Genomic DNA, 18367 nt, shown 5'->3' with positions numbered 1-18367 from the left:
GTTCATATAATAAAGACATTTGTACACCTTACAATTATTCCATCACCAAATATAGCTGACCTATTGCTATTAGTATTTGAAAAACAGACCAAAACACAATATCTCAATATTGACCAATGAACCATAAAAATGAGGTCAAGGTCATATGAAACCTGCCAGACTAACATGTACCCCTTACAATCATTCCATACACAACATATAGTATTTGAGAAACAGACCTAATCTCACAAGAAATAAGTGAGAAATTCACATGACAAAAAAACCTTCGACTTTTTTCAAGCAATCACTGAACCATGAAAATGATGCCAAGGACAATGGACATATGACAGACAGAAACTTCTTACTCTGAAATATAAAGCTTTATAAAAATAGTTAACACTGCCGCTGGATAGTAATCCCTATGTCTCGCATACTGCAACTTTTGCCACAGGCGAGACAATGACAAAAAAAACAGTAACAAATACAAATGCTAGAAATACACTTCATAAAGTTATCTATGTTCCTGTTTTGTACAACTCTTATACTTTTAACAGAATTTTATTCCTTATTTACAGAGGAAGGGGACGTTATCTAAGGCATATCAATTTTGTTTACTTAAAAATTATGATAATGATTAAACAAACTGAAAACAGGTAACCAATTTTGTGTTAATGCTTTTGAAAATTTTATTTATTGTCTAATTTATATACTGTCTTCCTCAAGAACAATTACTTGTTTAATACATGTATGTAAAAGTATATATTGATTTGACGAAATGATTTGTGCTAGAGTTATTTCTCTTTACATGACACAGGGACGTACTCCACTCCACAGTCATGTAAAGTGTATCAGTATGTAAGAGGGTCTGGATGGGGTTCAAATAATATAATAAAACGCGTAAAAAAAAAAAAAAATAAAGAATAATAAGATGCTAAAATGTATAGATTTACATAAAAGTGTTATCAATTATCTGCTTAAAGTTCAGATTTTGGCAATGAAACCAGAAAAAGACAAGATAGTACATCGATTCATATTGCCATACAAAAGCAGTGATAAGGTATCAATTTGATGACAGAAAAATAGACACAATTAAGATTTCATTCCAAATCCATAACTTCAAAACAGCTTTTAAAAGTGTTACTGCATCTGGAAAATTTGATATATTGACACTATTTCTGTTCATCAAAACTAATTGTTCTTTCAAGAACAAGAGAAAAGATAAAATATTTATTTATTACTTCTATGTAAATCAAATGTAATTGTCTCATATCTAGTACATACAGAATTGTGAGCAAATAGAATAAAGAATAGAGAAAAATGGCCGACTTCCCAATCTAACCCTCATGCAAGTGGTGTGAATAAAGCAATGTGAGGACACTCAGTTTGTTTTGCTTTGCAATCTAATCATTAAATCTGGGATTGTGAAATATAATAATTTGCATTTTGGTTTTTGAGAATATGATTTTTATTTGGTCTTGATAACACAACTTAAGTACATAAAGTACAATAGTTATTCCACATTTAACATGTCTTTTCCAGTGACTATTGTTAAGTTTTCTGCTTAAGTTAGTTTGATAGGAACTCTTGTGATAGAGCAATGATATTTTCTATAAAGTTGCATTGCTATCAGTACATATTAGTTTGAAGACTATTTTGAGGCCCTGCCCCTAGGTCATGGTCCAGCGATTTTGAATTAATTAGCAATGTTGCTGTCCATCAGATTGTCATTTTATGAATTTTCTGATGACAGGCTAAACATATCTCTGTGTCAATATTTTATTGCTTATATCTTTATAACACTATATAGCAATTAGAGAAAAATTGACCGATTAAAAAAATGGTCAGCACAACAAGCTCTATCTACCCTAAAACATTTAAGAACTATCTGTCCACTTGTTCTTGAGTTATTGTTGATGTTGATTTAAAACTTTTTTTGGCATTATTGGCCATTGTTTCAAAAACTGTAGGAGCTGTTCTATCAAGCTAAATATTTCAGAAAAACCTGAAGACTTCATATCCAGTAATTGCCCCTAAAATGTAAGTTTTTACCAATTTTCGCTGTTTTTGACTTATCTTTAAAACTAAAGGTGCTAGGTAAAAGGTGTTTATTGCAAAAATGATCAGCATGCCACCATCTATTAACCCTGAAAACTTTCAGAAAAATCTGTTTAGGAGCTATTTCCCTTAAAAAATACATTTTAACCAATTTTTTGTCTCGCCTTGACGGAGTCAAAAAGCGAGACATAGGTATGCTGTTTTCGGCGTTGTCAACAATGTATTAGTTTGTGATTAGGTCTAGTTCATGGTGAACCACTAGTGGTAGGTCAATGATATTTAGTAAGCAGTTATATTAGCATTGGCACATCTCATTACCATGCAGATTATTTGGCCCGACCCCTCAGTCAAGGTCTATTGACTTTGAAACTTTGCTTAGTTTACATGTATTAGTTTGTGATTAGGTCAGTTTATGGGGAACCACTAGTGGTAGGTCAATGATATTTAGTATGCAGTTGTATTATCATTGGCACATCTCATTACCATGGAGATTATTTGGCCCCACCCCCTCAGTCAAGGTCTATTGACTTTGAAACTTTTGCTTAGTTTACATGTATTAGTTTGTGATTAGGTCAGTTTATGGGGAACCACTAGTGGTAGGTCAATGATATTTGGTATGCAGTTGAATAAGCATTGGCATAACTCATTTCCATGGAGATTATTTGGCCCCACCCTCTCATTCATGGTCTATTGACTTTGAAACTTTTGCTATTTTTCATGTATTAGTTTGTGATTAGGTCAGTTTAAGGGGAACTGTTAGTGGTAGGTCAATGATAATTGGTATGCAGTTGTATAAGCATTAGCACATCTCATTTCCATGGAGAATATTTGGTCCTTACCCCTCAGTCATGGTCTATTGACTTTGAAACTTTTGCTTAGTTTACATGTATTAGTTTGTGATTAGGTCATTTTAAGATGAACCACTAATGTTAAGTCAATGATATTCGGTGTGCAAATGTATTGGCATTTGCAAGTTTCATTTCCATGGAGATTATATAACCCCATCCCCTAATTATGGTTCATTGACTTTGAAACTTTTACATAGTTTACAAGTTAATGTTTGTGTTAAGGTTTGTTTAAAGGGAACGACTTTTGAAAAGTCAATGGTATTTGGATAGCAGTTGTATTAGCATTGACACATCTCATTTCCATGGAGATTGTTTATCCCTGTACCTTCATTCATGGTTCATTGATTTTGAATATTTGCATAACTTACATGTTAAAGTATTGCTATTTTAATTTCAACATTTGCATTATCAAAATAACAAATAGGCGAGACATATCTCTGTGTTAACAGTTTATGCAGTTTAGCTGTGTTTTAGAAATTATAGGAGCTAGCTTAGAAGTTGCAAAAATGATCAGAATGTTAAAATCCATCTACAAAATTTGACTTATGTTTTGAAGAAATCGCCTCAGAAATGTTGATTTTTTGCTGTTTTTTGGCCGTTTTGGCTGTTATCTAAAATACGATAGTTCAGCTAAACATGTAAATTGCATACATGTAAACAGCAAAAAGAAAATAGATACATGATGGATTAGAAAATGTGTCATAGGGTATGACTTTCAATTATGAAGGTTGGTACCACATATCAGGAAGCTCCAGTTGGTAGTCGATGAGAAAAATGCATCAAAAATCCTTTCTTGTGCATCAATTTGAAGAATATACATATATGTGGCAAAACTGACAGATCTGAACATGTTTCACACAGTATAGATTAGCAGTTTTAAGTTTGGTACCAAATATCAAGAAGCTGATTTTTATATTATTAAAAAAAAATGTTAAAGAAAATTTCATATATTTTGTACATGTATCAATGTGAGGAACATACAGATATGCAGCATATAAAGGTAAATAATTGATGAATCTGAAAATCTGTTAAGTATCCCTGTTTACCAATATGAAGGTTGGAATCGTTGGAACCATATATCAAGAATCTCTGACAGAAATGTGTAATGGACGGACAGAGTGAAACCAGTATACCCCCATTACATTTGAGCTGGAGTCTTAAACTAGAAAGCCACCATTACTGAAAGTAGATTTATACAAGATCTAATTGGAAAATATGTAACCATATATATATTAACATTGAAAAAGGTCAATCAGAACTGACCTTGAGCAAAAAAGAAATAGTTTTTTGCGTTTATTTCAGGGTAAAAGTGACTAGCAACCATATATTTTTCATAATCAGCGCAAACTAAGCTATCTTATGACATTCTGTAAACCAAAAGTAGCTTTTTATCTCCCCTATTACAAAGAAAATACCTGAAAACCACATATTTACACAGTTCATCTTTCATATTATACTGAAAGTGACATTAAATAAACTGGAATTTGCTTACGATCTTCCTTATTTCATGTGAAAGAACATAAATTTCATGAATTAAGTGTTGAATAAGCAATCACATGACACTGGAAGTTACCCAATGTTAACTGGAAGTGGCTTATTATTTCCTTTTTTCTATTAAACTTCTACAAATTTAATATTTTTGGAAATCAGTGCCAGTTATCTTCTGAAACAGGAATTGACACTTACACAATGTAGCTAATTTTACTGTCATTTCCCTAATTTTCTTATCAACATATGTGAATTTAAAGGTGGAGTGACCTTAAATAATTCTAATTTTATGTGCATTTGTTTGAAAAAAACAAACTCATATGTAGATTGCTGGTCATGAAGCAACATTTTTGTCTGGAATGAGGATTGTCCTTGAAGACCACTAATAAAACAAAGTACAAATATTATCTATTTTTAATGATAGCATAAACAAAATAAATTAGAAATAACAGTAAAAATGGTTTAAACACATTTAACAACAAATATAGTAAGACATTATACAGGATTTCTGTTTCAAACAAAAATCATCTCTCATGACTATTATAATCAAACAATATTTCAGAAACTTGTCTTGTTTTTCCCTTCAAGTAGAAGTGCTTTGAGTGCAGCAGATTTAGTATATTACATTTTAATGGTAAAACATCACAAGAATTTCTTTACATTTGTTCAGTTTATGACGACAAATATAATTTCTGAACTACATGTAATTCATTTTATCATTAATGTTGCAGTCAGCTCAAAATTTATACTTATCAAAAGTTTAAACTATTACATAATGTCATAAATTAAATTCATGTTTTTTTAACTTATTACCTAAGAACAGTTTTTTTTCTTTTTTACCTTGAAAAAAACCCACATGAAATGGTAATAAAATCTAAGTAGACTTGCAGAACTCATACAATACTGCAATATATCTTATTGCCTAAACATGATTAGTAAGATTTTGAGTCATACATCAAAATGATAACAAGTTTAGATAACTTTATATACTCTTTTCTTCTCTTATAACAAAACATCTATTTTAGGCTCTATATAATAATGCAAATGTCTGTTAGAAAACATTATTTTGTTGTGACCTAGCAAGGTCATCTTGACCCTACAGTAAGTTAGAGGTTAATCTCATCATAGATGTATAAACCCAATGAAGATTACACTCTAAGGTGACACAATTTTTGTACCTTCTTATTAAAGGAAATCAACCCCTATTAAAAGATACATCATCTCCTTTCTTTTTATTTTAAGTTAGCTACTAAGATTCTGTATGTAAAAACTGAATATTAATTTGTATGTGTTTACAAACTGTAGAAATAAAAATAATACTGATATACCATTTTCATTCAGAGAACTATGTATCATGTACAAATAAATATCAATGTGACTGGAATAAAATCCTTTCAATCTTATGTTCTATGTAAAATGTAATGAAGAGGCGTGAGTAATGGACTTTACAATGTAATGAGAAATGAATAATGTTTTCTTTTCAATAGTAGTAGAAAATCTAACATGAAATTGAAACAATAAAAAAAATAATTCAGCATATCCAATCAGAAATCCTTAAAATCAATGAATTGTGTCAATATTTGAGAGAGAAAAAACACTGTCCAATAGCATTTGTTTACATAAAAAGATAACCTTGTTGATTTTATTACATGTATGTAAAACTTTCAAGTAATAAAAATAGAATCTAAATTCTGAACAACTACCTTGCTGACTAAATATATTTTGAAATATAATCTTACATATAATTTTGAGTATAAACTAGAAATATGCACATTGGCTAGAAATGTACAAGACATTCATGAAATGACTGGCAGTGAATTTAAATCTCTTAATATGGATGTTAACTTCATAAAACTGTTAATCATGTTAACAAAAACATTCTGTTAGCATTGCAAAATAAAATGACCATTTTCATGCATCTTCCATGAATACGACTAGATATTGTTAATGCTGCTCGATAAGAGGATTGAAAACTATTATTTTTACAAGTTACAATATAATAATTACAAATACACTTGCCTTGTGGGAGTAATGATCACAAGCAATAGACATTCTCAGGTATTAAAGACCCAAACAGAATTCCCAAGCATATACATGTAATGATTAAATGTCTTAACATTAGCATCAAACTTTATTCAATAAATAGAAGAAAAAGTTATAAGACTATGGTATTCTGATGCCGAAAGTTCAGCTCAAGGCTTATAAAAATTTCGTTAGAGCATAAATTATGAAAACTTTGAAGTTAAAAAAGCAGTTTTGTAAAAAGTAATGATTTCTATCTCAAACTAGAATGAATGAATAACAGTACATCACTATTGTACACAACTAGGAAATAGTTAAACTTTGTTCAACATAGCTAAAACAGGAATGCACAAAATTTCAAGAAATAATACACAAAGAAATAAAAACTTTGAAAAAAAGACTTTCAGTTCATAAAAACACAATGGAACACCATCTTCCTATTAAATGTACTTAATAACCAATTTTAACATAAATATGGCAAGTAAACTTAAGTTGGGTTGTTAAGTACATTTCTCTTCAACAAGCACCACTTGATCAACAATTTATTAACAACTACAGTTTGTTGTTTATAATACATTCTTTTGCACTTTTTTCATCATCTCTGTATTACAAATGTCAGGAAAAATGTACATTTGTCGCATAAACTGCACCAAATACTCCTAAACTTGTGGTAAATGTTTTAAGCATTGAGGCAATACAACGACTTAACTTTACGCTTTTGTGAATGCTGTATAATATCAATCGTGAATGCTGTCTAATATCAACACTTTAGTGAATGCTGTCTAATATCAACACTTTAGTGAATGCTGTCTAATATCAACACTTTAGCACAGTTAGAGTATAATCATCACTACATTGGTTACAACACTTCACGACAACTTGAAGCAGATCTGAAGGAATAATCCAACGTCTCAATCTTCTCTTGGATTTCTACATTTTTGCTCACTGCATTGATCCCTGGATTCTTATCTTTCTGTCTCAGAAGTTTTTTGTAAATATTTGGATTTGAAGATGAGGATTTTTTTATTTAGATCATAAGGATCTGTATCGCTTCAGTCTTGAAGTAAATTGTTTTACCCTTGTTTAAGTGAGTAAAAAACAATATCGTTGATAAAATGAACACATCCTGGGATTCATCTTAATGCCTCTAAGTCACTTTTGTACCAATTAATTAATTTTGACCACCAAGACTACACTTACTTTGCTGTAAAAACAAAATCAAAATCATAAATTAAATGATAGAACTGTTACCCTAAAGACTATCTGTTATGATTTGTATTTATGAGTACAAAAATAAGTGGCATTTAAGTAAAAGCTACCAGTTACAGATTTAGTTTACACATTTGTTTAACTTGTCATTTATAACAACCATGTATAGCCCATATTAAGACATCAGCATTTAAGTTGGCTGTGTGAGGCCTTATTAATTTTTTGATCTGATATCTTTATTCTATCTCTTACTACCAATACAAGCAAGATTTAGCTCAACGGAATCAATAGTAAAAATAAATACAAAACAGTTGGAAATTCATCCTTTCCTAGAAAAGCTTTTGATATTTTTTTTTCCAAAAATATATTAAGCCGTCGTTATTAAATTTTAAATTCTAAGTTTCATAGAAACAAGAGCTCACTTAATTTCTAGCCTGTGACTGAATTTTAGTTACTTAAATGGTTAATGAACTGTGAAATTGAGGAACGTTCAAGTGTCACTTATGAAATGTATACTCTTCATGATGGATTGAAATACAGTTTACCACATACTTAAGACTTATCATGCTTCATTTACGGGAATCTTAACCACACCACAGGAAGTGATGTCATGGCAATATGACATACACTTGATTTATTATTGTGAAGGTTGATTTTTGGTTTACCAGACATTTCTAAACAATCTTGTGACAATTTTTCCTGAACTTGATGTAAAAACCTACTCTCCTGCTTAAAAAATATATATTTTTTTCCTCAAAGGTCCAATGTACAACATAATAATTCAGTTGTTGTCCATGGTTGCTGTCTGTCACATTGGATTATTTGTTAATTGTTTTGTCATAAGGCAAGCCATTGGTAGTCTCCTTTAAATTGTTTCACATTTCGTCAAATAAGAGTATTTTTTTTATATCAGACAGTGTTGGTTTTCTCAGTTTTGAAGGTCGTACTGTGACCTATAGTTGCTGACATCCACATCATTTCAACCTTGGTGGATAGTTCAAAGTTGTCTCATTGGCAACCATACCACATCTACTTTCCAAGAGAACAGATTAATATAAGCTATATACAGCTTGTTCCTGAATCCTTCTATTATACTTTATCTTTGTATGATGATAAATAAATATGCTTTAACTGATCACATCTACTAATCTCTATATAGACAACAACTTGTCATATTGACATGTTTAACCCAGCCTCATTCTGTATGTGCCTGTCCCAAGTCAGGAGCCTGCAATTTAGTGGTTGTTGTTTAACCCCGCCAAATTCTATATGTGCCAGTCCCAAGTCAGGAATCTTTAATTCAGGGGTAGTTGTTAGTGGCTGTATATCATATTTGGTTTTTGTTAATTATTTTGTACATAAATCAGGCCGTATGTTTTCTTGTTTGAATTGTTTTACATTTGTCATTTTACAGCCTTTGATAACTTACTATGTGGTAGGGGTTTTGCTCATTGTTGAAGGCCGTACAGTAATCTATAGTTGCTAACTTCTATGTCTTTTGGTCTCTGGTGGAGAATTGTCTCATTGCCAATCAAACCACATCTTCTTTTTCTTATATTTAAACTTACGTAGTTTGTCTGGAGTTGTTTCCCTTTCTCAAAATATTCACACCAATCGTCAAATTTAGCCCTGTAAATTTTTTTAAAATTATCCTCTGCAAGAAAATGAAAATATTACAGTAGATTGTATTAAAGTATTGTACTTCAACATATCTGAAATTGTTACAAGTATTAATCAGAGTTATCTACCTTGCCAATATGATATGTAGTATGAAGGACCAAATTTACAAGACAAATCTCACATCTTTTAAATGTGACTGATTTTGGTATTTTGAAATAATATAACAATAACTGATATATATATTCATGTAGATGATATCCATTTCCATGAAGTCTTCTGTATAGACAAAAAGGCAACCATAAGGTCTCCTCAAGGGAACATTGTCTCCATATTTTAAACAAGCCAAGTGTTTGGTTTCCACAACAAAAAATAAAATATTTTTCTGAATCATCTTCATATTTTTTCTTTGAAATCTAGTGTGAATCTGAAATTCATCTCAGGACTATAACATGAGTAATTGGTCCAGATACCAACCCATGAAGAATATAACAGGACTCTATTCAAACTCAAAACAGTAGTGATCTTTTAATGCCACTCATTACCTTTAAAGAATTCTCCCATAAATCATGAAATAAACAAGAGTGCACACGCTGAAATGTCTCGCCTTCTTTACTAATCATTGATATTATGTTGATAGTCCTAAATATAAAGCTTTATTACAACTGTCACATAAACTTAACATTAACCAAGTAAACTAAACATTGACCAATGAACCATGAAAATGAGGTCAAGGTCAGATGAACCATGCTAGGCAGGCATGTACAGCTAACAATTCTTCCATACAACAAATATAGTTGACCTATTGCTTATAGGAAAGAAGAGCTATTCAAAAAGTCCTTAAAGGCAAAATTTAAACTACAAAAATCCATGTCAGCTTGTAATCCAAGTATTGATACTGCAATCCATTTATATGATCACACAATAAAACCAATTTTATTATATTGTAGTGAAATCTGGGGTACCTTTAAGATTAACTCTGCTGCTTGCAAGAAAAAAAGTGATTATCTATTTGAATTAATTTACATAAATGATTATTTGGAAAAATCACATTTCAGGTATCTAAAATATATTCTTGGTGTAAATAAAAAAGCCTCAAATTTGGCAGTGTTATCAGAGGTTGCAAGATTTCCTCTTTATTTTTCTGTCATTATATCTATGGTAAAATATGTACACAGGCTTAACAAATTGGACGATGGGTTACTTTATGATGCTTATGTTTGTAATAAAATTTTAGATGCAGGAAACATTAATTGTTGGTATTCATCTATGAGATATGTCCTTCAATCACTTGATATACAAAATTTGAATACAAAGCTCAATAGATTAATTAAATTTGTAAAATGTAAACTTTGTAACAGTTTTAAAACATTTTGGGGGGTCAAAAGATCTGATACCTTATCACAAGGTAATAGTAAATTAGAAAATTATTTCAACCTCAAGACTGACTTCGTAAAGGAGGCTTATTTATCAATTAAAGATTTTAATATAAGAAGAGCTATATGTAAATTGAGAATAAGTGCACATGATCTTAAAATTGAGAAAGATAGGTATAGTAAAAAATACATAGAGAGAAGTCAGCGTCTATGTCATCACTGCCTATCACATGAATCAAATTCTATTGAAGATGAGACCCATTTCACAGTAAGTTGTCCTTTATATAACGAACAGAGAAAATTATTATGGGATAAAGTAAACAGTTTTTGTAATAATTTTAAAGAATTACCCAAGGATAAAAAATATTTCTGGCTGTTCACAAATGAGCATTTACCAACTCTTATGTGCCTAGGCAATTATATAATTAAGTGTTTAGAAATAAGATCCAGGTGGATACAAAATATATAAAATTATTATGCAATTATTGTTAATGTTATGTAAGACACATGATGTGTTAGGCTCTGATCCTGTCTAATATATGATAGTATTATATTAGGATATAGTTTTTCTTTTTTCCAATCATATTGTGCTTAATATTGTTGTAAATGATGCCCTTTATGGGTTCTTGATTAGATTAATAAAATTCTTATCTTATCTTATAGTTTAAGAAAAACAGACCAAAACACAAAAACTTAACACTGAGCAATGAACCTTGAAAATGAGATCAAGGTCAAATAAAACCTGCGTGAATGACATATAGATCATAAAATATTTCCATTCACCAAATATATTTGAACTATTGCATAAAGTATTAGAAAAAATGACCAAAACTCAAAAACTTAACTTTGACCACTGAACCATGAAAATGAGGTCAATGTCAGATGACACCTGCCAGCTAGACATGTTCACCTTACAATCATTCCATACACCAAATATAGTAGACCTATTGCATACAGTATAAAAAAAACAGACCAAAACACAAAAACTTCACTATAACCACTGAACCATGAAAATGAGGTCAAGGTCAGATGACACCTGCCAGTTGGACATGTACACCTTACAGTCCTTCCATACACCAAATATACTAGACCTATTGCTTATAGTATCTGAGATATGGACTTGACCACCAAAACTTAACCTTGTTCACTGATCCATGAAATGAGGTCGAGGTCAAGTGAAAACTGTCTGACGGGAATGAGGACCTTGCAAGGTATGCACATACCAAATATAGTTATCCTATTACACGTACTTATAATAACAGAGAATTTAACATTACAAAAAATATTAACTTTTTTTTCAAGTAGTCACTGAACCATGAAAATGAGGTCAAGGACATTGGACATGTGACTGACGGAAACTTCGTAACATGAGGCATCCATATACAAAGTATGAAGCATCCAGGTCTTCCACCTTCTAAAATATAAAGCTTTTAAGAAGTTAGCTAACGCCGCCGCCGCCGGATCACTATCCCTATGTCGAGCTTTCTGCGACAAAAGTCACAGGCTCGACAAAAATGAATTTTAGCATTTCACATAAGGTAAACAAAAATCTTAATTTCTACTAATGTAAATTGAATAGAAAAGGGAAGTAACTAGGATCCCCTGCCATATAAGATTTAATAAATATTTGTGGCAGCAGGAAGATGTTTTGAGATTCAAATTACATGTTAAGAAATTCTCTTGTAAATTAACATTATAGTATATTAGCATAAAGTAATATCCTTACCAGTGACAATTTCCACTTTATATTTGGCTGCAATTAATAATGGATTTTCTACATCATAGGCTTGATAAGTGCCTTCATCATTTAAAGTCAAATTAGAAATAACTAAAGAATTTTTACTATCTACAAAACGAAGTTCATCTAGCTTTATTTTTTCATAAGTATTGTTGTCTTTTCTTCTCTTTTTCCATATAATATTTTTCCCAAATCCACATATGTTTTTATTTATAAGTGGCATTTTTAATGTACCATATTCCACTTTTGTTACATTTTTTCCACCTTTATCTGAAAATAAAAAAAAAAAAAATATTTGTAAGACAAAAAAAATCAAAGGAGTTGGTTGGTTCACTAACTCATAATTTTGGCCCTAAATATCTGAAAACTTGTAACTGTAATAATGTTGTGAACATTTGATTAATATATATGTAATAATGGCCTATTTTTTCAGTTAAAAAAAAATTTCACCAATTTCGTCATTAGGCATCATAAATGTTGATGAATTTTGTAATAACCAAATTTTTTGCCATATTTGACGCCACCCATCACCAACAATTTTTTTTGCTGAAATATTCTTTATATACCTTATTCTTTAATTCCAACCAAAATTAAAAAGATGCGAGGGGTGGCACCACATATAAAATAATGAAAAATTAGATTTGAGTCAAGCCCTAACAGAATTTGTTTTTTTACACACATATAAAAATATTGTGGCATAAATGTCTTTTTGGGTGTAGCTGTGGCTCACATCTAAATACTAATGACAAGGTCTCAAAATAAAGCTATTCTTGCAGAATTTCATTAAACACAAGGTCTCAAAATAAAGCTATTCGTGCAGAATTTCCTTAAACGCAAACAGTTTGAAGTTCTAAAGGATATATGTATGGTGAAATTCCAAAATATGAATACTGATATCTGACAAACCATTGCCTTAAGAATATCTGGAGGATGTTATTAGATAGAACACTTTCTGATTGTCTATTTCATGGGACCTAAATAGAGGTCTTATCATACCTTCTCCATTAATGTCTTCCACTACAAAGCTGGGAAGCTGGGAAGTAATAGCTTATCAACATTCTTTAAGAACCAATAAAACAAAATTGAATGTTCAGTGCAGTATAATTTTTCAATTGATTGTTAAATGCTGAGCATGAGAGAAATAAAATCATGTTCATTTAAAAAATTAAAGTGACACTACCCAAATTCAACTTGATCTGTATTTTATCAGTGGAAGTCAAAATTAAACATTGCATTGTATAAAGCATTGATTGTAGTTGATTCAACTATAATCATGGACAAAGGAAGATAACTCCAATTTTAAAAATTACTTGATATTTAGAAGAAAATAAAAATTTTGCAATTTTTCCATTTCTAAAGGGGCATTACTCTAGAATGATTAAATTGACGCCACCAAAATTCAAACTTGATCTGTTTTGTGGTAATAAGCATTGTGTATAAGTTTCATAACATTTGGTTGAGGCAAACTAAAATAAGAGAACGGAAACGAAAAATTCAGCAATTTTTCCATTTGCAAAGGGAAATAACTCTAGAACGGTAAAAGTGACGCCACCAAAATTCAAACTTGATCTGTATTTTGTGGTAATAAGCATTGTGTATAAGTTTCATAATATTTGGTTGAGGCAAACTAAAGTTAGAGAACGGAAACGAAAAATTCAGCAATTTTTCAATTTGTAAAGGGGCATCACTCTAGAACGGTAAAAGTGACGCCACCAAAATTCAAAATTGATCTGTGTTTTGTGGTAATAAGCATTGTGTATAAGTTTCATAACATTTGGTTGAGGCAAACTAAAGTTAAGAACGGAAACGATAAATTCAGCAATTTTCCATTTGTAAAGGGGCATAACTCTAGAACGGTAAAAGTGACGCCACCAAAATTCAAATTTGATCTGTGTTTTGTAGTTATAAGCATTGTGTATAAGTTCATAACATTTGGTTGAGGCTAACTAAAGTTACAGAACGGAAACGATAAATTCAGCAATTTTCCATTTGTAAAGGGGCATAACTCTAGAACGGTAAAAGTGACGCCACCAAAATTCAAACTTGATCTGTGTTTTGTGGTAATAAGCATTGTGTATAAGTTTCATGACATTTGGTAGAGGCAAACTAAAGTTAGAGAACGGAAACCAAATTTGGGACGTACGTACGTACAGACGGACAAGGGTAAAACTTAATGCCCCCTCCGCTACAGCGGGGGCATAAAAATAGGTGAAAACCTGAGTTTTTAACTTACAGATGAACTCATTTCCATGTTCTGACGATGATGGATCAAAATTATCAAAGTTCCAGTAGTTTTCAGATGACCTGCAAAACAAACAAAAACTTTCATTTCAAAGATCTTATTCCACCTGTGATGACACAAAAACAAATGTCCTTAAAATTCATTAACTATAAATGTAAACTCAGAACATAATTTTTGTTAAAAAGTAAATATAGTAAATGTAACCTATAAATAAATGTCAATATTTGAATATATGATCTGTAATTTGTACTTTTGAATGGATTTATCACAATGCAACAAAGCATTAACATCCTTATGAAAACTGAATAATCTTTTCTTTATCTTACTGAATTTATTGTATATCTGATATAAAAATAAGAAAATGTGGTATAATTTGTGAATGAGACAACTCTCCACCAGAGACCAAATGACATAGAAGTTAACAACTATAGGTCAACGTACGACCTTCAACAATGAGCAAAACCCATACTGCATAGTCAGCTATAAAAGGCCTCAAAATGACAAATGTAAAACAATTCAAAAGAGAAAACTAATGGCCTGATTTATGTGCAAATTAATGAATGAAAAACAAATATGATAAACAGCAACAAATGACAAGCACTGTATATTTTCTAGATATTGATCTAACCTATAGCAGATGTCATTTTATGTTACATTTATATCATGAAAGACTAAATGCTATTTGATTTTCTTGAGTACTATTAACATTCAGTTACTTTAGAATCTACTACAACCTTTTACAAACAATGCAATAATTTTAATGTACATAAAAGTCAGTTTCCTCATACATGTACCGTAATCACAAAGCAAATCAAAGCGCGAAAGCGCTGTAAAGGCAGTTAATTACAGGTTGTGTGTATTTTTAGTCCAGTTATATCATTATCTTCCATAGTACATTGTACTTATCAGAGGTGGCTTTCAGTATTTAAGATTTAGAGTTCTCTGATGATATTGAACAAGTTTTATGAATGTCATATTCTGAGCACTATATGAAGGCGATTGTTCTCACTTGTTTATGAACTAGTGCATTATGTCCAGTTTGTACCTTTTTTATCTATGTTTATAGTCAAATACTGTTTAAAATAGTTTGGCATTTTCTTTTAAGTAATAAGTAAATGTTATCAACTGTATTTTATTCAACTTTGCAAATGTGGTTTGTTACTGGTAAGTACAATGTATGGATGATAGCTGTTTCATTGGCAATCATAACACATCTCCTTATTTATATAATGATCTATATTCAACGACCTCAGGTACAAAAAAAATGTATGTAACTAAACTATGATGGGAAACCTTTGACTTCTTTCTTTAATATAAACTTTTGATTTGGTACCATAGAACTATGTAGAATAAATGTACATTGCAACATGTCAACTCTTTCAATGACAATACTTTTTTTAGAAACTATAACTCCAAGCAAAATTATATTTCCAAGTATAAAGTAATTTATGAATGAAACAAGAGTGCACACGCTGAAATGTCTCGCCTTCTTTACTAATCATTGATATTATGTTGATAGTCCTAAATATAAAGCTTTATTACAACTGTCACATAAACTTAACATTAACCAAGTAAACTAAACATTGACCAATGAACCAAGAAAATGAGGTCAAGGTCAGATGAACCATGCTAGGCAGGCATGTACAGCTAACAATTCTTCCATACAACAAATATAGTTGACCTATTGCTTATAGTTTAAGAAAAACAGACCAAAACACAAAAACTTAAAACTGAGCAATGAACCTTGAAAATGAGGTCAAGGTAAAAAAAAAACCTGCGTGACTGACATATAGATCATAAAATATTTCCATACACCAAATATAGTTGAACTATTGCATATAGTATTAGAAAAAAAGACAAAACTCAAAACTTAACTTTGACCACTGAACCGTGAAAATGAGGTCAAGGTCAGGTGACACCTGCCAGCTAGACATGTACACCTTACAATCATTCCATACACCAAATATAGTAGACCTATTGCATACAGTATAAGAAAAACAGACCAAAACACAAAAACTTAACTATAACCACTGAACCATGAAAATGAGGTCAAGATCAGATGACACCTGCCAGTTGGACATGTACACCTTACAGTCCTTCCATACATCGAATATACTAGACCTATTGCTTATAGTATCTGAGATATGGACTTGACCACCAAAACTTAACCTTGTTCACTGATCCATGAAATGAGGTCGAGGTCAAGTGAAAACTGTCTGACGGGCATGAGGACCTTGCAAGGTATGCACATACCAAATATAGTTATCCTATTACTTATAATAAGAGAGAATTCAACATTACAAAAAATCTTAACTTTTTTTTCAAGTAGTCACTGAACCATGAAAATGAGGTCAAAGACATTGGACATGTGACTGACGGAAACTTCGTCACATGAGGCATCCATATACTAAGTATGAAGCATCCAGACCTTCCACCTTCTAAAATATAAAGCTTTTAAGAAGTTAGCTAACGCCGCCGCCGGATCACTATCCCTATGTCGAGCTTTCTGCGACAAAAGTCGCAGGCTCGACAAAAAGGAGTTCTTAATTAAGTAATAAACTGATTCGCTGAGCGCAGCTGGATACACCCACAGAGGTCCAACCCTGAACAGTTGGGGCAAAAATGGACACAATATTCAAGCTTGATACAGGTCTGAATTTGGATTGTAATTAAATATTTGACATATTATAGTTTCTGAATAAATGTAGTCAAAGAACTTGAAATCGGTTATATGAATTGAATTTATATTCAATTAAAGATTTCTTGCTGTTGTGCAATACACTGTGCTGTTGCGCAATACTTAATAAATCTGTTGCCAGACTATAAACAAATAAAGTTCAATTTCTTCTCAATGTCATATTTGAAATTTATGAAAATCAATAGGGAGATTACATCTATAGCTATAAATAATTCACCAAAGTTTCATGCGAACTGCTTAAAGCATTTTTGAGTTGTTGTCCAAAAACTGGAAAATCCCCCCCTTTTTAATGAATAAAACCCCATAACTCAGAAATGTAAAATCTAAAATTTATAAAATTCTAAAGGGAGCTTACGGATTGATAATTTAGTCTTAGATGCAAGATTTTTTTATCAGTTGTTTGTGGCTTTGAACTAGCTGTCAGTAAATGCGAGTACTCTCAGATCTGTACTTAAGTGTCTTTTTGTTGTTTGGATGTACAACTACCCGGCCACGTCCACTTGTATTTGTATTTATCCATCTGATGAGTTAAGCCTCTTTCAACTGATTTTTATAGTTCGCTCTTATATTGTACTGTTACACCACTGTCCCAGGTTAGGGGGTGGGTTGGGATCCCGCGAACATGTTTAACCCCGCCACATTCTGTATGTACATGTATGGGCCTGTCCCAAGTCAGGAGCCTGTAATTCAGTGGTTGTCGTTTGTTTATGTGTTGCATATTTGTTATTTGTCATTTTTTGTACATAAATTAGGCCGTTAGTTTTCTTGTTTGAATTGTTTTACATTGTCATTTCGGGGCCTTTTATAGCTCACTGTGCGGTATGTGCTTTGCTCATTGTTGAAGGCCGTACTGTGACCTATAGCTGTTAATTTCTGTGTCATTTGGTCTCTTGTGGAGAGTTGTCTCATTGGCAATCATACCACATCTTCTTTGTTATATTTACATCAACAGATATAAACAATTCACCAAAGTCAAGGTGAGACAACAAAACTTAGTTGTAAGACCTCTGAAATTTTTTACACGGTACAAGTTTTTCTAATTGTTGGAGATTGTATGGTGACAGTAACACCTGTAACTGCTTAACCCATTTCTTA

At 31.4% G+C, this 18367-nt stretch overlaps 1 protein-coding gene across 4 annotated transcripts in view; it reads right to left on the bottom strand.

Annotated features, from left to right (window-relative positions):
• Window positions 1-4772: 4772 nt before the first annotated feature.
• Window positions 4773-18367, bottom strand: part of LOC127736178 (semaphorin-2A-like) — a 112615-nt gene continuing 99020 nt past the window's right edge. For all 4 annotated transcript variants that reach the window (XM_052246749.1, XM_052246748.1, XM_052246751.1 and 1 more), the window contains 4 exons: window positions 14566-14636; window positions 12321-12602; window positions 9170-9255; window positions 4773-7596 (listed from right to left, as the gene is read on the bottom strand). In XM_052246749.1, the coding sequence (XP_052102709.1) occupies window positions 7564-7596; window positions 9170-9255; window positions 12321-12602; window positions 14566-14636 (472 nt within the window). In that variant the 3' untranslated portion in view covers window positions 4773-7563. The remainder of the gene's footprint in view (window positions 7597-9169; window positions 9256-12320; window positions 12603-14565; window positions 14637-18367) is intronic.

This window comes from Mytilus californianus, unplaced genomic scaffold (genome assembly GCF_021869535.1).
Source record: "Mytilus californianus isolate M0D057914Y unplaced genomic scaffold, xbMytCali1.0.p SCAF_3, whole genome shotgun sequence".
Lineage (NCBI taxonomy): Eukaryota > Metazoa > Mollusca > Bivalvia > Mytilida > Mytilidae > Mytilus > Mytilus californianus.
This window is presented reverse-complemented; position numbering and strand designations above follow the sequence as displayed.